The sequence below is a fragment of the Oncorhynchus gorbuscha genome, linkage group LG10, assembly GCF_021184085.1.
Source record: "Oncorhynchus gorbuscha isolate QuinsamMale2020 ecotype Even-year linkage group LG10, OgorEven_v1.0, whole genome shotgun sequence".
NCBI lineage: Eukaryota > Metazoa > Chordata > Actinopteri > Salmoniformes > Salmonidae > Oncorhynchus > Oncorhynchus gorbuscha.
This window is the reverse complement of record NC_060182.1, coordinates 69,409,240-69,432,931: the sequence shown is the minus strand read 5'-3', so window position 1 is coordinate 69,432,931 and position 23,692 is coordinate 69,409,240. Positions and strand designations below refer to the sequence as shown.

At 47.2% G+C, this 23,692-nt stretch overlaps 1 protein-coding gene across 1 annotated transcript in view; it reads right to left on the bottom strand.

Moving 5' to 3' along the window:
• The window catches only part of LOC124046439 (signal-induced proliferation-associated 1-like protein 1), a 91,734-nt gene that overhangs the window by 23,094 nt on the left and 44,948 nt on the right, over positions 1-23,692 (bottom strand). Inside the window, 6 exon segments of the mRNA XM_046366799.1 lie at positions 10,281-10,438; positions 10,621-10,724; positions 15,225-15,399; positions 15,702-15,890; positions 16,938-17,068; positions 17,323-18,884. Coding sequence (XP_046222755.1) covers positions 10,281-10,438; positions 10,621-10,724; positions 15,225-15,399; positions 15,702-15,890; positions 16,938-17,068; positions 17,323-18,769 — 2,204 coding nt within the window. The 5' untranslated portion in view covers positions 18,770-18,884.

Genomic DNA, 23,692 nt, shown 5'->3' with positions numbered 1-23,692 from the left:
AGGGCAGAAAACAGTAGACCAGAGGGCAGAAAACAGTAGACCAGAGGACAGAAAACAGTAGACCAGAAAACAGTAGACCAGAAGACAGTAGACTAGAGGACAGAAAACAGTAGACTAGAGGGCAGAAAACAGTAGACCAGAGGGCAGAAAACAGTAGACTAGAGGGCAGAAAACAGTAGACTAGAGGGCAGAAAACAGTAGACTAGAGGGCAGAAAACAGTAGACTAGAGGGCAGAAAACAGTAGACTAGAGGGCAGAAAACAGTAGACTAGAGGACAGAAAACAGTAGACTAGAGGGCAGAAAACAGTAGACCAGAGGGCAGAAAACAGTAGACTAGAGGGCAGAAAACAGTAGACTAGAGGACAGAAAACAGTAGACTAGAGGACAGAAAACAGTAGACCAGAGGGCAGTAGACCAGACAGAAAACAGTAGACCAGAGGGCAGAAAACAGTAGACCAGAGGACAGAAAACAGTAGACCAGAGGGCAGAAAACAGTAGACCAGAGGGCAGAAAACAGTAGACCAGAAGACAGTAGACTAGAGGGCAGAAAACGGTAGACCAGAGGACAGAAAACAGTAGACTAGAGGGCAGAAAACAGTAGACCAGAGGACAGAAAACAGTAGACTAGAGGGCAGAAAACAGTAGACTAGAGGGCAGAAAACAGTAGACTAGAGGGCAGAAAACAGTAGACTAGAGGGCAGAAAACAGTAGACTAGAGGGCAGAAAACAGTAGACTAGAGGACAGAAAACAGTAGACTAGAGGACAGAAAACAGTAGACTAGAGGACAGAAAACAGTAGAGTAGAGGACAGAAAACAGTAGAGGACAGAAAACAGTAGACCAGAGGGCAGAAAACAGTAGACCAGAGGACAGAAAACAGTAGACCAGAGGGCAGAAAACAGTAGAGGACAGAAAACAGTAGACTAGAGGGCAGAAAACAGTAGACCAGAGGACAGAAAACAGTAGAGTAGAGGGAAGAAAACAGTAGAGTAGAGGGCAGAAAACAGTAGACTAGAGGGCAGAAAACAGTAGACCAGAAAACAGTAGAGTAGAGGGAAGAAAACAGTAGAGTAGAGGGCAGAAAACAGTAGACTAGAGGACAGAAAACAGTAGACTAGAGGGAAGAAAACAGTAGACTAGAGGACAGAAAACAGTAGACTAGAGGGCAGAAAACAGTAGACTAGAGGACAGAAAACAGTAGACTAGAGGGCAGAAAACAGTAGACTAGAGGGCAGAAAACAGTAGACTAGAGGGCAGAAAACAGTAGACTAGAGGGCAGAAAACAGTAGACTAGAGGGCAGAAAACAGTAGACTAGAGGGCAGAAAACAGTAGACTAGAGGACAGAAAACAGTAGACTAGAGGGCAGAAAACAGTAGACTAGAGGGCAGAAAACAGTAGACTAGAGGGCAGAAAACAGCAGACTAGTGGGCAGAAAACAGTAGACTAGAGGGCAGAAAACAGTAGACTAGAGGGCAGAAAACAGTAGACTAGAGGGCAGAAAACAGTAGACTAGAGGGCAGAAAACAGTAGACAAGAGGACAGAAAACAGTAGACTAGAGGGCAGAAAACAGTAGACTAGAGGGCAGAAAACAGTAGACTAGAGGGCAGAAAACAGTAGACCAGAGGGCAGAAAACAGTAGACCAGAGGACAGAAAACAGTAGACTAGAGGGCAGAAAACAGTAGACTAGAGGGCAGAAAACAGTAGACTAGAGGACAGAAAACAGTAGACTAGAGGGCAGAAAACAGTAGACTAGAGGACAGAAAACAGTAGACTAGAGGGCAGAAAACAGTAGACCAGAGGGCAGAAAACAGTAGACCAGAGGGCAGAAAACAGTAGACCAGAGGACAGAAAACAGTAGACCAGAGGGCAGAAAACAGTAGACCAGAGGGCAGAAAACAGTAGACCAGAAGACAGTAGACTAGAGGGCAGAAAACGGTAGACCAGAGGACAGAAAACAGTAGACTAGAGGGCAGAAAACAGTAGACCAGAGGACAGAAAACAGTAGACTAGAGGGCAGAAAACAGTAGACCAGAGGGCAGAAAACAGTAGACCAGAAGACAGTAGACTAGAGGGCAGAAAACAGTAGACTAGAGGGCAGAAAACAGTAGACAAGAGGACAGAAAACAGTAGACTAGAGGGCAGAAAACAGTAGACTAGAGGGCAGAAAACAGTAGACTAGAGGGCAGAAAACAGTAGACTAGAGGGCAGAAAACAGTAGACTAGAGGACAGAAAACAGTAGACTAGAGGGCAGAAAACAGTAGACTAGAGGACAGAAAACAGTAGACTAGAGGGCAGAAAACAGTAGACTAGTAGACCAGAGGGCAGAAAACAGTAGACTAGAGGGCAGAAAACAGTAGACCAGAGGGCAGAAAACAGTAGACCAGAGGGCAGAAAACAGTAGACCAGAGGACAGAAAACAGTAGACCAGTAGACTAGCAGAAAACAGTAGACTAGAGGGCAGAAAACAGTAGACCAGAGGACAGAAAACAGTAGACTAGAGGACAGAAAACAGTAGACTAGAGGGCAGAAAACAGTAGACTAGAGGACAGAAAACAGTAGACTAGAGGGCAGAAAACAGTAGACTAGAGACAGAAAACAGTAGACTAGAGGGCAGAAAACAGTAGACTAGAGGGCAGAAAACAGTAGACTAGAGGACAGAAAACAGTAGACTAGAGGGCAGAAAACAGTAGACTAGAGGACAGAAAACAGTAGACTAGAGGGCAGAAAACAGTAGACTAGAGGACAGAAAACAGTAGACTAGAGGGCAGAAAACAGTAGACTAGAGGGCAGAAAACAGTAGACTAGAGGGCAGAAAACAGTAGACTAGAGGGCAGAAAACAGTAGACTAGAGGGCAGAAAACAGTAGACTAGAGGACAGAAAACAGTAGACTAGAGGGCAGAAAACAGTAGACTAGAGGAGAAAACAGAAAACAGTAGACTAGAGGGACAGAAAACAGTAGAAACAGAAAACAGAGACTAGAGGGCAGAAAACAGTAGACCAGAGGGCAGAAAACAGTAGACTAGAGGACAGAAAACAGTAGACTAGAGGGCAGAAAACAGTAGACTAGAGGACAGAAAACAGTAGACTAGAGGGCAGAAAACAGTAGACCAGAGGACAGAAAACAGTAGACCAGAGGGGCAAGAAAACAGTAGACCAGAGGGCAGAAAACAGTAGACTAGAGGGCAGAAAACAGTAGACTAGAGGACAGAAAACAGTAGACCAGAGGGGAAGAAAACAGTAGACTAGAGGGCAGAAAACAGAAAGACAGTAGACTAGAGGGCAGAAAACAGTAGACTAGAGGGCAGAAAACAGAAAACAGTAGACTAGAGGGCAGAAAACAGTAGACTAGAGGGCAGAAAACAGTAGACTAGAGGACAGAAAACAGTAGACTAGAGGGCAGAAAACAGTAGACTAGAGGGCAGAAAACAGTAGACTAGAGGACAGAAAACAGTAGACTAGAGGGCAGAAAACAGTAGACTAGAGGGCAGAAAACAGTAGACTAGAGGGCAGAAAACAGTAGACTAGAGGGCAGAAAACAGTAGACTAGAGGGCAGAAAACAGTAGACTAGAGGGCAGAAAACAGTAGACTAGAGGGCAGAAAACAGTAGACTAGAGGGCAGAAAACAGTAGACTAGAGAGGACAGAAAACAGTAGACTAGAGGGCAGAAAACAGTAGACTAGAGGACAGAAAACAGTAGACTAGAGGGCAGAAAACAGTAGACTAGAGGGCAGAAAACAGTAGACTAGAGGGCAGAAAACAGTAGACTAGGGGGCAGAAAACAGTAGACTAGGGACAGAAAACAGTAGACCAGAGGACAGAAAACAGTAGACTAGAGGGCAGAAAACAGTAGACTAGAGGGCAGAAAACAGTAGACTAGAGGGCAGAAAACAGTAGACAGAGGACAGAAAACAGTAGACTAGAGGACAGAAAACAGTAGACTAGAGGGCAGAAAACAGTAGACTAGAGGACAGAAAACAGTAGACTAGAGGAAGAAAACAGTAGACTAGAGGGCAGAAAACAGTAGACTAGAGGGCAGAAAACAGAGAGAAAACTAGACCAGGGGCAGAAAACAGTAGACTAGAGGACAGAAAACAGTAGACTAGAGGACAGAAAACAGTAGACTAGAGGACAGAAAACAGTAGACTAGAGGACAGAAAACAGTAGACTAGAGGGCAGAAAACAGTAGACTAGAGGGCAGAAAACAGTAGACTAGAGGGCAGAAAACAGTAGACAGAAAAAAACAGTAGACTAGAGGGCAGAAAACAGTAGACTAGAGGGAAAACAGAAAACAGAAAACAGTAGACTAGAGGGCAGAAAACAGTAGACTAGAGGGCAGAAAACAGTAGACTAGAGGAAAACAGTAGACAGAAAACAGTAGACTAGACTAGGGCAGAAAACAGTAGACTAGAGGGCAGAAAACAGTAGACTAGAGGGGACAGAAAACAGTAGACTAGAGGGCAGAAAACAGTAGACTAGAGGACAGAAAACAGTAGACTAGAGGACAGAAAACAGTAGACTAGAGGGCAGAAAACAGTAGACTAGAGGACAGAAAACAGTAGACTAGAGGACAGAAAACAGTAGACTAGAGGGCAGAAAACAGTAGACTAGAGGGCAGAAAACAGTAGACTAGAGGTAGACTAGAGGGCAGAAAACAGTAGACTAGAGGACAGAAAACAGTAGACTAGAGGGCAGAAAACAGTAGACTAGAGGGCAGAAAACAGTAGACTAGAGGGCAGAAAACAGTAGACTAGAGGGCAGAAAACAGTAGACTAGAGGGCAGAAAACAGTAGACTAGAGGGCAGAAAACAGTAGACTAGAGGGACAGAAAACAGTAGACTAGAAAACAGTAGACTAGGCAGAAAACAGTAGACTAGAGGGCAGAAAACAGTAGACAGAGAAAACAGTAGACTAGAGGGCAGAAAACAGTAGACTAGAGGGCAGAAAACAGTAGTAGACTAGAGGGCAGAAAACTAGAGGGCAGAAAACAGTAGACTAGAGGGCAGAAAACAGTAGACTAGAGGGCAGAAAACAGTAGACTAGAGGACAGAAAACAGTAGACTAGAGGGCAGAAAACAGTAGACTAGAGGGCAGAAAACAGTAGACTAGAGGGCAGAAAACAGTAGACTAGAGGGCAGAAAACAGTAGACTAGAGGGCAGAAAACAGTAGACTAGAGGACAGAAAACAGTAGACTAGAGGGCAGAAAACAGTAGACTAGAGGGCAGAAAACAGTAGACTAGAGGGCAGAAAACAGTAGACTAGAGGACAGAAAACAGTAGACTAGAGGACAGAAAACAGTAGACTAGAGGGCAGAAAACAGTAGACTAGAGGGCAGAAAACAGGACAGAAAACAGTAGACTAGAGGGCAGAAAACAGTAGACTAGGAGGGCAGAAAACAGTAGACTAGAGGGCAGAAAACAGTAGACTAGAGGACAGAAAACAGTAGACTAGAGGGCAGAAAACAGTAGACTAGAGGGCAGAAAACAGTAGACTAGAGGGCAGAAAACAGTAGACTAGAGGGAGAAAACAGTAGACTAGAGGGCAGAAAACAGTAGACTAGAGGAAGAAAACAGTAGACTAGAGGGCAGAAAACAGTAGACTAGAGGGCAGAAAACAGTAGAAGAACAGAAAACAGTAGACTAGAGGACAGAAAACAGTAGACTAGAGGACAGAAAACAGTAGACTAGAGGGCAGAAAACAGTAGACTAGAGACTAGACTAGAGGGCAGAAAACAGTAGACTAGAGGGCAGAAAACAGTAGACTAGAGGACAGAAAACAGTAGACTAGAGGGCAGAAAACAGTAGACTAGAGGGCAGAAAACAGTAGACTAGAGGACAGAAAACAGTAGACTAGAGGGCAGAAAACAGTAGACTAGAGGGCAGAAAACAGTAGACTAGAGGGCAGAAAACAGTAGACTAGTGGGCAGAAAACAGTAGACTAGAGGGCAGAAAACAGTAGACTAGAGGGCAGAAAACAGTAGACTAGAGGGCAGAAAACAGTAGACTAGAGGGCAGAAAACAGTAGACTAGAGGGCAGAAAACAGTAGACTAGAGGGCAGAAAACAGTAGACCAGAGGACAGAAAACAGTAGACCAGAGGACAGAAAACAGTAGACTAGAGGGCAGAAAACAGTAGACTAGAGGACAGAAAACAGTAGACTAGAGGGCAGAAAACAGTAGACTATAGGACAGAAAACAGTAGACTAGAGGGCAGAAAACAGTAGACTAGAGGACAGAAAACAGTAGACTAGAGGGCAGAAAACAGTAGACTAGAGGGCAGAAAACAGTAGACTAGAGGGCAGAAAACAGTAGACCAGAGGACAGAAAACAGTAGACTAGAGGGCAGAAAACAGTAGAGGACAGAAAACAGTAGACTAGAGGGCAGAAAACAGTAGACTAGAGGGCAGAAAACAGTAGACCAGAGGACAGAAAACAGTAGACCAGAGGACAGAAAACAGTTTCATTGGTTGGGAAAGAAGAGCAGTGACATTGTTATCGAGTTTTCATGTGGCTATCGTTCCTCCTAGCCCCTTTTCCTTCCCAGCATAAAGGATGGCATGAGTCTTTCTATGGTCAAGGCTCTACTTAGGTTACCTACTACCCTTCCCATTCAACTCCCATTGTTGCTCCACAATAGGCCTCCTAGGAGCTTAAGGAAACAAGTTCGCATGAAAGCTAACCTAGTTCTGATGCAGATGACTGACAATGATTGGCTTCCAAATCCATATATAATCCAACAATGGTGAGGAAAAGCTGAACAGTAGCACTATAGAAACCCACTGTAGGCCAGGCTCATGTAGGCTGATGTCAGAGTCCTGACAAGCCTCAGTCCAGTCCATTAAACAGATAACACAGTCATCACATGCAGCTGTAACATTACAGCCCAAGCCTCGCTCAACCAGGCAGGCGGATATAACTATACATTCAGCGCAGCTGACAAGCCAGCTACCACTGAGATGGCCACTCTCAGCCAGCCCTAGACCCCAGATCACAGAGAAGATACGTGGAGAGGAGTGGAGAGGAGGGGGCTACTCCGTATTTGTAGCAACAAAGCTCTGATCGTTATGCAATATGGCTAAATTGACCTATCTGCATTTGGAAAGCATTTGATAGCATGAGATTATCACTAGGCTGTGTCCCTAGGCTGGCCACAGGCCAACTACTTCTATGTTGGCCTGAAGAGATCACTGATGCATCATTCCAAAGATCCCGTTTTCACTGCGTGTGAACAGGATACAGAGCCAGTTAAAAACAATACTGATCAATATTTAAAGCTACTGTGAGTCAGAATTCAACCGCACTATCACAAAACAGCAATATCCAATAAAACCTTGACAAAACGTAGTCATTGTATCACGCATTATGTAATATATCACAGTAGTGCAGCCGTGTGTGTGTGTGTGTGCGTGAGAGGTCGCTGAAACTCCTGTGTCCTCAGACCCCCTCCTTTTCACACTGGTCATCAGCATCACATCTCGGATCCCCCCTACACACACAAACACTGTATATACACACACACAGTGACACAACCCCCAGACCCACCTGTTCTTGCTCCGGCATCTGACCCTTACGTTTCCCAGTTGGTCTGTTTATGTGACTCTACCAACTCCTGACTGGGCTAGGCATTATAAAAATATGTCTCCTTGAAGTGAATCCTCCTCTCCTGTCTGCTTGGTCTGATCACACTACTGCAGGTACACAGCTTTATCCAGCTAATTATAGCTGCTTCCGCCGCCCGTCCAACCGCTGTTCTGTTACTAGATCTTGTGAGTTTTTACTCCTCTTTGAAATGGCATCCCAGGCTCCCAGCAATTCAGGCTTCTAGCATATCAGAGCTCTGGTGGCAGAACAGAACAGATAGGGGTTGGAACTTGTAGTGTGTTCATTAGATCCATGGGACTGAGCCAGAGACTGGATGCTGAGAGCTGCTCTGGGTGAAGTGGAGTCTTCACTGCTTCAGGGTCCCACTCCCTACTTCATCCAAGAAGAAAAGCCAGCATTTCTCCCTCTCAGCCTCTTCTCCTTGACGACACTCGGCTTCAAATCAAAAGATGTCCCCTTTAAAAAAGAACAACTCCAGCTGAGGAGGGCATCTAATCGTTGGCAGTCAGCGCTGGGGGGTAGAGGGGTTACTGGAGGGGAGGGCTCAGAATTAATTTGCCCAACTTTGATGAGGTTTGAGCTGAGACCCAGAGCCTGTACAAGTGTTCCTCGGGGAGGGTCTGTGAGCACTGAGGGACAGAGCACTGCACGGCTGCTCAAGAATCCTCTGATTCGCTCGTCCGGCAAGGGAATCATTGACGTGTATGTCGCTAACTCCTTCAGATCGCTCCAGCTCCGTTGCCCCAAGGCAGTGTGGTAGGCAGGAGGGTTGAGTGAGTGAGGTGTGGATGAGCGTGTCAGTGAGAATGCCACAGACCCCCCCCTACAGCACCCTGCCTTTAGTACCCTGCCTACAGTACCCTGCTTTTAGTACCCTGCCTACAGTACCCTGCTTTTAGTACCCTGCCTACAGTACCCTGCTTTTAGTACCCTGCCTACAGTACCCTGCTTTTAGTACCCTGCTTATAGCACCTCACCTACAGCACCCTGCCTTTAGTACCCTGCCTACAGTACCCTGCTTTTAGTACCCTGCCTATAGCACCACACCTACAGTACCCTGACTACAGTACCCTGACTACAGTATCCTGCCTACAGTACCATGCCTACAGTACCCTGCCTATAGTACCCTGACTACAGTACCCTGCCTACAGTATCCTGCCTACAGTACCCTGCCTACAGTACCCTGCCTACAGTACCCTGCCTACAGTACCTTGCCTACAGCCTACAGTATCCTGCCTACAGTACCCTGACTATAGTATCCTGACTACAGTACCCTGCCTACAGTACCCTGCCTACAGTACTCTGCCTACAGTACTCTGCCTACAGTACTCTGCCTACAGTACTCTGCCTACAGTACTCTGCCTACAGTACTCTGCCTACAGTACTCTGCCTACAGTACTCTGCCTACAGTATCCTGCCTACAGTACTCTGCCTATAGCACCCTGCCTATAGTACCCTGGCTACAGAGAGAAATAAGGAGAGCCAGTAGTTACCCAAGCAAATTTATCTGGGTTGGTGATCATGCCTTCTAGTTCCTCATTATGTTATCTACCTGTGTGAGTTCAAAACAACCGCTGCTGTAGTACCAGGGGCTTTCCAGGTTCTTAGTGACCGCCAGGCCCTCTAGTGGTCTGAACACGGTTTACACTCACCTATAGCAGGTATTGTCGGAGCAGGGGCTTTCCAGGTTCTTAGTGACCGCCAGGCCCTCTAGTGGTCTGAACACGGTTTACACTCACCTATAGCAGGTATTGTCGGAGCAGGGGCTTTCCAGGTTCTTAGTGACCGCCAGGCCCTCTAGTGGTCTGAAAACGGTTTACACTCACCTCATAGCAGGTATTGTCGGAGCAGGGGCTTTCCAGGTTCTTAGTGACCGCCAGGCCCTCTAGTGGTCTGAACACGGTTTACACTCACCTATAGCAGGTATTGTCGGAGCAGGGGCTTTCCAGGTTCTTAGTGACCGCCAGGCCCTCTAGTGGTCTGAACACGGTTTACACTTAGTGACCGCCAGGCCCTCACGGAGCAGGGGCTTTAGGTTTACACTCAGGTATTGTCGGAGCAGGGGCTTTCCAGGTTCTGGAAGACGGGGCTAGTGACCGCCAGGCCCTAGTGACCGCCAGGCCCTCTAGTGGTCTGAACACGGTTTACACTCACCTATAGCAGGTATTGTCGGAGCAGGGGCTTTCCAGGTTCTTAGTGACCGCCAGGCCCTCTAGTGGTCTGAACACGGTTTACACTCACCTATAGCAGGTATTGTCGGAGCAGGGGCTTTCCAGGTTCTTAGTGACCGCCAGGCCCTCTAGTGGTCTGAACACGGTTTACACTCACCTATAGCAGGTATTGTCGGAGCAGGGGCTTTCCAGGTTCTTAGTGACCGCCAGGCCCTCTAGTGGTCTGAACACGGTTTACACTCACCTATAGCAGGTATTGTCGGAGCAGGGGCTTTCCAGGTTCTTAGTGACCGCCAGGCCCTCTAGTGGTCTGAACACAGTTTACACTCACCTATAGCATGTATTGTCGGAGCAGGGGCTTTCCAGGTTCTTAGTGACCGCCAGGCCCTCTAGTGGTCTGAACACGGTTTACACTCACCTATAGCAGGTATTGTCGGAGCAGGGGCTTTCCAGGTTCTTAGTGACCGCCAGGCCCTCTAGTGGTCTGAACACGGTTTACACTCACCTATAGCAGGTATTGTCGGAGCAGGGGCTGTGCACACGGACGATGATGAACACGTGTTGGAAGTGGGAGCGGATGGTCTTGGGGGTGAAGGGTAGCGCTCCCGGCTCCTGGAACACGATGGTGACGATGTCATTTCCAATGTGTCTCTTCCTCAGCAACTACAAGGACAAACATGGTATAACCATACAAGAATTACACTATCTCAATGAATATCCTATTCTTCAGCATGGCAGCAATAAACTTGATTAATAATTGAATCCATCTACGGCATATCACGTTATCCTAAAGCATGTCTCTTAGATATTCATGTATTATGTGATATCATAGAGCCCTTCCGTACCTGCTGTTTGTTGTTGGGTGTGTAGGGCAGCAGGGTAGACACGTGGAACATGATCTCATAGTCCCTGTAGGCCGTGTACAGGGAGTGGCTGCCAGTGGAATCAGCTGGAGGAAGGGAGAGGAGCACCACAATATAAGGTCCCATTGTACTGCTACTGCAACCCAACTGTCCTCCGGCAACCTATCTGCTCAGTGCTTTATGTACCAGACTGTCTCCTGTTTCATAGCCCATACAATAAGCCATGCTAGTGTAGCCTGACCAATGTCTGCCAACATAGTGTGGTGGGAAAACAACAACAAATAATTGTAGTAATACAGGTAGAGCACTATCGAGAATACTGTATTGTTGCTCAAAAATACTACATCTAAAAATGTAGCATTGTAAAGAGTATGCCACAACCAGTCCACTATAACCCTAAGAGCAGAGGTACCCATGCGCTTGCCTCTCATGACAGTAACTGATTTGGTTTTGGGTGCAAGATTACCCAGGCAGCCACCACAATTAAAATGTATGGACAAAAGAGGAATGTTCATATTCATTGAGCTTATGAATAGAGGAAGTGCCAGAAATAGCCTAATGTAATTAAGTGCATAATTGCGATGAGCTGCCATTTCCTGCTCTGCTCTCATTAGGAACATAAAGGGTGTAGTGGAGCGTGTGGGCCAGCCATTGTGTACCTGATTTAGTCCTCAATACACCAGAGAGATTTGAAAGACAAACAGGCTACATTAAGTAAAAAGGGACTACACACATTAAAAACCTGCAAGAGACAGGAGAGGAAAACCTGTTTCCTGGATTACAGAGATTACCCCAAACCTATTGTTGATAACACACAAGGCAGATCAGAGCACCGCCTACAGCAAATATTCAGCAGACTCTACAGCTGTGAGACCTGGGGTGAGGAGGTCAGAGAGAGGGTCAGTAAGGCTCCCACACAGGAGCCTGTCATGCTACATCATTGGTCAAATAAAAAAGGCCAATCACACTTTTAAATGCATTGTCTGTGCTTTGCTTTCAATGGGAATCAATTGTGTGTGTATGTCCCCAAGGTTATTTAAACACCACTGTGTGTTTGTATGTGTGTGTGTGTGTGTGTGTGTGTGTGTGTGTGTGTGTGTGTGTGTGTGTGTGTGTGTGTGTGTGTGTGTGTGTGTGTGTGTGTGTGTGTGTGTGTGTGTGTGTGTGTGTGTGTGTGTGTGTATGTGTGTGTGTCCAAGGTTATTTAAACACCACTGTGTGTTTGTGTGTGTGTGTGTCCCCAAGGTTATTTAAACACCACTGTGTGTTTGTATGTGTGTGTGTGTGTGTGTATGTGTCCCCAAGGTTATTTAAACACCACTGTGTGTGTGTGTGTGTGTGTGTGTGTGTGTGTGTGTGTGTGTGTGTGTGTGTGTGTGTGTGTGTGTGTGTGTGTGTGTGTGTGTGTGTGTGTGTGTGTGTGTGTGTGTGTGTGTGTGTGTGTGTGTGTGTGTGTGTGTGTGTGTGTAGCAAGGCACAAGCCACGCCCACCTGAGAATACTCCTCTCTTTAGCTATCATTTGGCTGTGTTTGAGAAGTGGATAATCTATTTGTCAACTAACTGTCAATTCACTGATTGATTTCAAAATAAAAATGGACAATATTCATCCTATTACCACCTTTTCTCCTGGACTTCACTGTTAAGGAAAAGTGTGAAACGATGTCTCGTAAGGATGGGGGTATTGTCAGAAATTGAAGACAAAAAGGTTTTGACCCATGTGTTTATAAAGTTGATATGCCGATGGGGATTAAACGCACTGACACGGCAACCACATGACAAGAGAGAAGAGAAACTGGTCTACTTACAGTTAGTCTTCCCTTTGTGGGATAAAAAAAGGTTGATGTTTGATTAGATGATAACGTATACAAAGTTGTCACGCAGAAAAGAAAGCCGACACAAAAAAAATCCACATATCTTATTCAATCACGCAATTTCCCCTATTGTCAAATAAATACACATTGGTTAATTTTCAAGTGGGTGCTATTTTGACACAAAACATTTCTGCCTTGTAGATAATATTCTAGATGACAATCATGAATAAGTAATGTTGCACATATTTGGGTAAAAGCCATGGTGATGTTGACAGGAGATTGTGGGGCATTTACAAATTCTCTTTGGGGTGGTACCTTAGAAATAGCTGTTTGGATAGAGCAACTTCATGCTAATTCATTTATTAATGCCCACATGCACAGTGCACTTGGAAAGTTGTATTTATTTATTTGACCAGGTAAGTTGACTGAGAACACATTCTCATTTACAGCAACGACCTGGGGAATGGTTACAGGGGAGAGGAGGGGGATGAATGAGCCAATTGTAAGCTGGGGATGATTAGGTGACCATGATGGTATGAGTGACTGCTTTGGAATTTAGCCAGGACACCAGGGTTTACACCCCTACTATTACGATAAGTGCCATGGGATCTTTAATGACCTCAGAGAGTCAGGACACCTGTTTAACGTCCCATCCGAAAGACGGCACTCTACACAGGGCAGTGTCCCCAATCACATATTTTTAGACCAGAGGAAAGAGTGCCTCCTACTAGCCCTCCAACACAACTTCCAGCAGCATCTGGTCTCCCATCCAGGTACCAACCAGGACCAACCCTGGTTAGCTTCAGAAGCAAGCCAGCAGTGGTATGCAGGGTGGTATGATGCAGGGTGGTATGATGCAGGGTGGTATGATGCAGGGTGGTATGATGCAGGGTGGTATGATGCAGGGTGGTATGATGCAGGGTGGTATGATGCAGGGTGGTATGATGCAGGGTGGTATGCTCTCATTAGGAACATAAAGTATTCAGTCCCCTTGACTTGTTCCATATTTTGTTATGTTACAGCCTTATTCTAAAATGGATTACATAAAACACTTTCCTCATCAACATTTTCCTCATCTGACTTCCTGTCAGAGCAAAAACAAAGCCATGAGGTGGAAGGAATTGTCTGTAGAGCTCCTAGACAGGATTGTGTCGAGGCACAGCTCTGGGGAAGGGTACCAAAAAATGTCTACATCATTGAAGGTCCCCAAGAGCACAGTGGCCTCCATCATTCTTAAATGGAAGAAGATTGGAACCACCAAGACTCTTCTTAGAGCTGGCCACCCGGTCAAACTGAGTAATTGGAGGAGAATGGCCTTGGTCAAGGAGGTGACCAAGAACCCGATGGCCATTCTGAAAGAGCTCCAGAGTTCCTCTGTGGAGGACCTTCCAGAAGGACAAACATCTCTGCAGCACTCCAACAATTAGGCCTTAATGGTAGAGTGGCCAGACGGAAGCCACTCATCAGTAAAAGGCACATGACAGCCCGATTGGAGTTTGCCAAAAGGCAGCTAAAGGACTCTCAGACCATGAGAAACAAGATTCTCTGGTCTGATGAAACCAATATTGAACTCTTTGGCCTGAATGTCAAGCGTCACATCTGGAGGAAACCTGGCATCATCCCTACTGTGAAGGATGGGGGTGGCAGCATCATGCTGTGTGGATGTTTTTCAGCGGCAGGGACTGGGAGACTAGTCAGGATCGAGGGAAAGATGAACGGAGTAAAGTACAGAAAGATCATTGATGAAAACCTGCTCCAAAGCGCTCAGGACTTCTTGTTGGAAGGTTCACATTCCAACAGGACAGTCTCTGAATGTCCTTAAGTTGCCCAGCCAGAGCCACTTGAACCCGATCGAACGTCTCTGGAGAGACCTAAAAATAGCTGTGCAGCAACACTTCCCATCCAACCTGACAGAGCTTGAGAGGATCTGCAGAGAAGAATGGGAAAAACTCCCCAAATACAGGTGTGCCAAGCTTGTAGCATCATACCCTAGAAGACTTGAGGCTGTAATCGTTCCCAAAGGTGCTTCAACAAAGTACTGTGTAAAGGGTCTGAATAGTTATGTAAATGTGATTTTCAGTTTTGAACTTTAAATAAATTTGCTAAAATGTCTAAAAACCTGTTTTTGCTTTGTCATTATGGGGTATTGCGTGTAGATTGATGCGGATAAAAAAAATGATTCAATCCATTTTAGAATAAGGCTGTAATGTAACAAAATGTGAAAAAAGTCAAGGGGTCTGAATACTTTCCGAATGCAACGTATATGCAAATGAGTTGTTATTTCCGAACTTTATTATTCTAGCAATATAATAACAAAACATAAAAGGGCTATATATGGTTAAACACTTTTGGCATGTGTCATTTCAAATAAGAAAACATTTTATATCTAACCTTCAACTGAATACCTGAAGTCCCACCAAAATTTCTCGATTCCATAGATTTTCTTTCTCTCATTATACAATTTTGATAAGAAGGTCCATATTTGATGGATTTTTAAAAGTCTAAAATAGTTAAGCATCTTACTCTTATGTTGCTGTTACATTCATCAGAACTGTATTTTTGACCTTTTGTCAATTTTGACTACCGTTGCTAGTGTGTGTGTGTGTGTGTGTGTGTGTGTGTGTGTGTGTGTGTGTGTGTGTGTGTGTGTGTGTGTGTGTGTGTGTGTGTGTGTGTGTGTGCGTGTGTGTGCGTGTGAGCGTGTGCGTGTGAGCGTGTGTGTGTGAGCGTGTGTGTGTGAGCGTGTGTGTGTGAGCGTGTGTGTGTGAGCGTACTCTTGGTGTCAAGCTGGGCGCGGTACTTGGTGAAGCCCTGGAGGCGGACTCTCTCCCCAAGCAGCTGTAGGAACTCCTCCATGGCAGGGCCCGCCGTCTCATTGTTGTACATCTCCTCCTCACTGCTCTGCCCAGCCCTGCAGTACATCACCCCCACCTTCACCTGGAAACTCAGCTAGAGAGGAGGAGGGCGAGAGAGGGGGAGAAAGTGAGGGGGGGAGGGAGAAAGTGAGGAGGGGAGGGGAAGAGGGAGAGGGGGAGAGAGAGAAGAGAGAGTGACAGATTTCACGTAAAAAAAATGTTTACAGTGCAAAAACTATACGAGATCAGACAAGCCTAATTTTATAGCATGATATAGTGCCAACATATAGTGCCAATCAAAATAGCTATGAAATATGATAACTGGCCCAATAACAGCATATAGCAAGGCTGGTCTCTTCAGGGAGTGTTTTATGTAGTGTTTATGTATCCTCCTACCCCCTGCTCATCCAGTTTCATCAGCTGTTCTGTGACCTTGGGCGTGTTGAGGGCCAAGCGGAGGCAGGGCACATCCAGCTCTGGAAGCAGGTGCTCCAAAACCTCCTTTAGGGGCAGCCCGCGGGTAGTGCCATGCTTAGAGGATGAGGGCACCGCATCCTCCAGAATAGACCCCCGGAGTGTGATCAACTGGATGGAGGGATGAAAAGAAGGAGAGGAAGAGAAAGAGGTGTGAGAGGAGGAATGTGCCTCAGGAATCCCCAGTCCATGGAACTTCCACATCAAGATGGAACAAAGTGATTGCCAAAATGAACATGTCGGTTTTGCTTCCCAAACACAACTTCTCCTGAGTAAGTTCATAACTATTTATCTAAAGGAATCTGACATAAAACAACAGAGAAGAACAAGGTACAGTTATGAATCAAACTTTTGGCCTGGGGGCAGATAGCTGAGGTTGGGGTTGTTCAGCAACGCATAATATGTACACAGAGTTTGCATTGTGTTCAGCAGAGGCCATGAACTCAATCACTTGCTATCATATACAGCTGGAACGGAGGGGAATTTTCTCTCCCACACTCCTAGGAGAGGGCCGTAACAAAAGGACAGTGTTCCCCAGGTTTGGGGACCTGGGGTCCCGGGGTGTCTCACACAGAGCTGGAGGGTCTATTCACCCACACCTGGCCACCTTCCAACCCAGGGAAACCCCCCAGACAACCATCTCTGGACACTCCAGGGCAGGTGCCTTAAATCTCTAGCTGGGAATGTAACGGTGCTGTGTCGCAGTCCATAACTAAAATCACAACCTTCCAACTTAATGAAGCAAATGATTTTCCAGTGAAATGTGAAAGGAGAGTTCTCTATAGTGGTTTGAGGTTGTGTAGCATTGACAGGCCATGGAGACGTGAGGAGGATGAGAGCATTTTCTATAGTTTCTTTACACAGTGCTGATCTGAGGGAACAGCTGATGCCCTCTGGGCGTCTTACATAATCAGCAGAGAGGGATGGAGAGCTGAGTTTCACCTCCAGCTAGTCTTACTGTGAAACTACCAGGAAGACAGACACAGGGGAGACTTACTGATCTACAGAAAAACAAATCTACAGACAATCGTCGTGACTGGATTTGATAACAATTCCAGAAATCTCAATCTATCTAGCAGGATCATTAACTGCTAACGTTGTTATACGTTGCATGGTCCAGGGAGAGCAGTTGTAAAGGCCGGAGGCTAGCTGTCTGACCTCTGATGTTCTGAAGATGACCCGGTAGTTGTACTGCTGGCCGTGCTCTCTGTGCTCCTCTTGTTTCTCCCTGCGCAGACTCACAGCCACCGGACCCAGAGCCTCGTCCATTCCAAAGTAGTTCCAGTGTTCTGAGGGAGAGAGAGAGAAAATGGGAGAAAGAGAAAGAGAGAGAGCAAGAGACAGCGAGAGAAAGGGAAGTAGACAGCTATGTATAAACATACACTTCATGCATTTGAATTTGGAAACTGTATTACACAGTGGGCTGTGTAGGACTATTTGTTTATGTTACACATTCTAGTGTTATAGTACTTCATGTACTGTATAATGTTTGTAACTGAATACGTTTGAGAGGATACATAGTGTATGTTCAGCTGCGTCTCACCTCTAAGGTAGAAGAACTTCCTGTAGTAGTAAGCTCCCAGGTCCACATGCTCTACGATGTAGTGTTTGCCTCTGTCACTGAGGGAACTGGGGCTGTCCTTGGGCCCCTCTAGCACTGCCACCCCAGCGTTAGTGCAGTGGGAGCTGAGGGACGACTCAAACTGACTGCCCTCGCTTCCCAGGGTCTCCGAGCCGCCACTCCCTTGTTTGGGGGGCCCGGCTCCCGCCGTGCGCTTTCCGTTGGTCCCAATCTCATTGCGGAAGCAGGGGCAGCTGAGGAGCATCTCGTTGCTCTGCTCGTCCCCGGTGCCCATGCTGGGGCTGTCCCTGGCCCCGGCACTGAGCTCCTCCTGGCTGCCAGCGGGGGAGCTGTAGGCCAGGCTCTGGGTGGAGGACACGGTGGAGGTGTTGGAGGCTGCAGCTGCAGCAGACGCCCCTGTGGTGGTGTTCTTCCTCTTCCCCGCTGCCATCTGCCTGCTCTGGATCACCTCATTCAGGTCAAACATCATGCTCTGCACGTCGTAGTGGGAGAAGCCCCTCTGGCACACCCATGGCTTGAGGGGGGTTACCCAGTCCTCTGACCGACCGTCCTCAGCATCAGAGCCGGCCCGTGGTGAGTCCGACTCCCCCCTCACGCTGCGTAGTTTACGGAATATAGACTCTCCCCCTGTCTCTGACTTGGAGCGTCTCTTTGGGGGCTTCTCTCTCTCCTTGACTCTGCTGGATGTCTGGCTCTCACTAGTCTCCTCATGTAGTTCTATGGAGGCCTGCTTGAGCCCAGCAGTCAGCAAGTCCTCTAGTCTGTCTGGTGCAGGGCTGCGCTGGTCAGGCTTGTCCCCCTGGTAGCCCTTCAGCATCTCAAAGAAGCTCTCCCCTGACACCCCGTGCTGGTCTATAGAGGAGGTGCTGCCATACTCTCTGTGCAGTGGGGACCACTTGGCCCCTGAGGGGCCCAATTCCTCCCCACTGTCCCCGCCATCGTCCAGCTCACTGATGGTGATGTCACTGTTGCTGCGCTGGCGGATGCGGCGGATGTTTCTGTGGGAGGGGACTCTGTAGTCTGTGGGGGACAGGTAACGGCTGTCTGGGCTGTAGCTGGCCCCCTGGGTTTTACTCTTCAGTGTGTTGTGGATGCTGCGGAGCATGGATGCGTCCTGGGGGCTCATCAGGTGACCTAGTTTCAGGTGGCTCTGCCCACCTCCGACTAAGGCAGGGGACTCTGGCTCTGTGGTAGCCTGCCAGAGAGCACCCAGGTCCTTCCTCGGGGGCCACTCGGCAACCCGTGCCCGTACCCCCATTTTAGGCACCCCCGGGCCCCCTGGAGGGTGGGCGCTGTCTATGCGTGCCCCTCCGTTGGCCAGGCGGAGGTGGCGGGTGTAGAACTCGTCGATGGCTGGGATAGAGCCCCCCACGACGCGCTCCATGGGTGGGCGCTTCAGACTGGTCATGGTGCCAAGGCCAGGGCTGGTCACCAGGGCACTCAGCAGCAAGGCATGGCTAGGCTGGATGCTCAGTGTGTCTGCTACTCCACTGGGCTCTCATCTCACTCCAACTGGCTACAACCTGAAAATAGGTTTGGTTTTAGAACATACCGTAAACTCAATAATTGCATACCCTCTCATTTCATATTAACACCAACTTTCTCTAACCAGGCGAAGAGTGGAAACAGTTGGGGAATGTAAGCTGCTTAACTGGTGTTGAAAATTAAACCAATAGCTCTGGTCTGGAAAGGTAGACAATGACACAGTGGCTACCTGCCTGATAATTGGCTGTGTGCACTGTCCTGTTACTGATGTGGCTCTCTCATGCTCCTAGCTTTTATTGCAGACTAGCAGGCAGCACAGTGGAAACTATTGGACTGTGTCTAATTAGTTAATCTCCCTTTGGGCCTTGAGTAAGCAAGCTAATGTTCTCCAACTTGAATCATCTGACTGACTGTGTGGGAGGAGGAAATGGCTGCAGAACAAATGTATTTCCCAAATCAAAATTCTTAATAAAAATGTTTTGCTTTTTTCTCTCGAGGCATTTGCTAAATTAGAAATGGCCTCTGTCTTTTCAGAATTCTGGGTTTTCCGGACGTACTTTCTCCCGACATGTCCGGGGGGGGGGTATTTATGATCGGCAGAGTCAGTCAGATAGATGCTTTTAGGAACTCCAGGACAGCCTTACAGACATTTTCTATTCTTCAGGATTGAAAGGGATATCTGGATTTCACAAACAGGCCTGCAGAGTCATCTTTGGATGTGATTTTCGCCTCCCGGCAAACTGACACGGTAAAAAGTCACTGACATTTCAATTTCATATAATGGCTCTACTTTTCAAACCAATTTCAGCATAAACATCTGGGGAAAACATGACAGTTCAGCCAAATCCAACCGGAGCAGAATTATGCCTTCAACCTAATCATTACATTCATGTAACAAACTCCCAAAGTAGACTATAAGGTCATTCAATAAACCAATAGAATGCACTATTATCTATTTATATATCAAGTCTTAAAACAAAATGTGAGGTTTTGATCTATCAACGAATCTTGTCCAGAGTACATTATCTGATCGATATAGGCTAGTGTGTTCAGCTGGGAGGCAGGGCTCTGGTTCCCCTCTCTCTATGGCACTGACGCAGGACTAGTGATTCCTATGAAGTCCCTTCACATGCTATGGATAGCAGGCTCACCAAATCAAAGTGCTGAGATACAGTTTACTGGATCAAACATCCTGAACCCACATTTTTAAAAAAAAAAAAGGCCCTTCGAAAGCCGACAGCAGAGAACTCTGATGTTTCTCCCTGGCAGATTGAGCCAATTTGGCAGCAAGACACTGGGAGAGATTACGGTTCCTCACAGTCAGTCCTGCAGCACACAAGCTGTGATCACATTAGCCACTGGCTGTCAATGCTGTGATGGGCTTGCATTTCTCCATGCCACATTCACACATCAGAGAAAACTGCTTCACACAGACACATACACTATTTCATACATGCAAAACAGTCCCACTTTCAGGGGAAATGGACATTGACATGTATGCGAATTGATTTACTTGATGAGACACCAGAAATAGGAACACGTTCTCTAAGCATGTTAAGTTGAAAATGTGTCAGAAATGATTACAAGCTGAAAGAAAATCAAAAGCAGTATAAATAAAATGCTTCTGCCACTAAGAATCTCCAAACACAATAAATGAATAAATAGATTTCTATCCACACAACCAGTCCATATTACCCAGGAGCCATCAGTGTTGCTACTGTAAGCCAGTGACCCCAGGGAGATGGGTTAAATTGTCACTCTGAAAGGAGTGCCATACGTACACTCTGCACCAATAGAAATATTGTGAATAAAATACAGTACATTAGGAACCAAAACAAATATAGGCAATATTCTATGGCAGGGATCAAGTCTCTTTTTTTTTTTTAATTCGTGGGAATACTTGGTGAACGAATGTTGTTGCTGAATTCCTGTTGATTTGAGTCTTTTTGTTGTTGTTGTTGCTGAAACCTTTGGGGGTCCGGTTTTGGCCTGCGTGCCTGTCTGTTGCCGACCCGTGCACTAGAGTTCCTCCGGGGTGCCTAGTGCTCCAGGGCACCAGTCTGAGCCTCCCTCCTGATGTGCTTAATGATCTTATTGGATCTAGCATAAGTAGTGTAAATGCTTGCAGACAGATTGAGATAAATCATTCCCATTCTAAACAAACAAATCACCAAACAAACTGGACATCACACTGTTTCATTGACTTTTTAATCAGAACATGAATACTGATCGGACTGATGTAGACTCGCTCCATTTCAGGCTTCATATCCAAATCTCAAAATGCACTGCGATTTGCTCCTGCACCAGACAGTCTACGAAAAGGATCAAAAATAGCATCTTAATTCATCATAACATAATGGCATTATTGTTCATGATTCCGCATCAGTTTCACATTCGACTGTTAAGTAAGTCGTCGTGAATCATGAATGATGAAATCCAAGCTATAATAAATAGGGTAATGGAGACTGTGGTTGGTGGCGCTCGCGGTGCATGAAGAGCAGAGGTTCCTTCCTCCTGGCTGGGCCGGGGCTGTGCAGCTGGCGCGCCGCTATAATGGATGGACACTTAGCCACGGCAGGGCTAAACCTTGTCCTGTTTGCACTCCGCATTTCAATCACTGCAGCGTTGGGCCCGCCGCCTGCACAGAGCAGAGTCCACAGGGACAGATAAATAGAACCATAACACACACACACAGCCACCGCAGCCGAAACACAGCCACAGGCCTTAATCTGGCTTCCAAAAGACATTTTGAGGGACCGGTGTGTGTGTAACATGCATAATGCTATGCTCACGTTTCCTAACACAACCTCAATTTCAGACTTTAGCCAGGGGTAGAGAGAGCCTGAGAATGTGAAGAGAACTGAGGAGGAAAAAAACTGGGGGAAAGTGAATGAAGCTTCTGCTTCTGGCTCCCAACTCCCTATCGGTACTGTATATTAGCATGTCAGTGGGACATGTCGAGGCACTGTAAGCCTGTTGACTAAGTGAGGTTAACTTCCTGTAATTGAGACTCTGACCTCCCAGTTGCTCCACTGGGCCTGGGGACAAATGAGTATTAGGCTGCACCACTCAGACAGAGAGAGAGAGACAGGGGTCATGTCATCACGGCTGCCACTGGGGAGACTAGGAGGGGTTGGGTTTGTTGTGCCAGCTAGGGTAATATAGCCTTATGAGTGATCTGCACAGCCAGGTGCTTTCAGTCTACTGTGTTATTAAGCAGATACACAGACCCAGTTACTAAGAACACAACATCAAAGCCACTGGCGAGAACACTTAGCACTTAGAATTTATTATTAGAATCATTTGAGATGAGAACCTTGCACTTTTCCAAGGTATTCTAAAAGCTCCCGCTAAAAGCATTTCCTTGTGAGGGTACATTCAGTAGTGTATATGTTACCCAGGCAACTCCCAGCCAGGGCTCACTGATGCCAGCTTATAATGGTGAGAGGCACACTCCTGTTGGTTGGCCTGAGTCCCATGGAGGCCAAGCTATGCCCCCATGAGAGAACCAACAACATGTCTGGGAATGCCTAGGAGACCTCTAGCTGTTTCCATGAACAGAGTGGCAGCAGATTCCCAGTGCCCTGCTTCAGTGTTAACAAAGCCCTCAACAATGGAGCAGAATAAAGCAGAATCCCTGGCCTACAAGCTGTAATCACTTCAACTTTAGCTGCTTGGCCTAGTGAGACTCACTGAATGGGACTGCCTGGCCCACACCACAACTCTTAAAGAGGCATCACTCAGCCTCCCTACCTCTCCCTGTCTCCCTACTTCTCTCCCCCAACAGGCCCACTGGGCTGTGGTCAGCTGGCACAAAGTTCCCTCTGTCCTGTGGAAGACTGGGCCTCATCTCCAGTACAGAGAGGCCTTTGATAAGATGCTGACCCTGATTGTGTAGGAGCCACTAAGAGGACCTAATGAATCACAGAGAGGAGAGGGGGGAGAGATTGGAAAGGGGGTGGGGGAGAGAGAGAGAGAGATGGGAAAGGGGTGGAGCAGAGAGAGATATGTGAAAGGGGGTGGGGGAGAGAGATATGTGAAAGGGGGTGGAGCAGAGAGAGATATGTGAAAGGGGGTGGGGGAGAGAGATATGTGAAAGGGGTGGAGCAGAGAGAGATATGTGAAAGGGGGTGGAGCAGAGAGAGATATGTGAAAGGGGGTGGAGCAGAGAGAGATATGTGAAAGGGGGTGGGGGAGAGAGATATGTGAAAGGGGGTGGGGGAGAGAGATATGTGAAAGGGGTGGAGCAGAGAGAGATATGTGAAAGGGGTGGGGGAGAGAGGGAGAGATGGGAAAGGGGGTGGAGGAGAGAGGGAGAGATTGGAAAGGGGGTGGGGGAGAGAGATAGATGGAAAGGGGGGTGGAGGAGAGAGATAGATGGAAAGGGGGTGGAGGAGAGAGATATGTGAAAGGGGGTGGGGGAGAGAGAGATGGGAAAGGGGGTGGAGGAGAGAGAGAGAGATGGGAAAGGGGTGGAGGAGAGAGAGATGGGAAAGTGGGTGGAGGAGAGAGGGTGAGATGGGAAAGGGGGTGGGGGAGAGAGAGAGATTTGAAAGGGGGTGGGGGAGAGATGGAGATTTGAAAGGGGGTGGGGGAGAGAGAGAGATGGGAAAGGGGGTGGGGGAGAGAGAGATGGGAAAGGGGGTGGGGGAGAGAGAGATGGGAAAGGGGGTGGGGGAGAGAGAGATGGGAAAGGGGGGTGGGGGAGAGAGAGATGGGAAAGGGGGTGGGGGAGAGAGAGAGATGGGAAAGGGGGTGGGGGAGAGAGAGAGATGGGAAAGGGGGTGGGGGAGAGAGAGATGGGAAAGGGGGTGGGGGAGAGAGAGAGATGGGAAAGGGGGTGGGG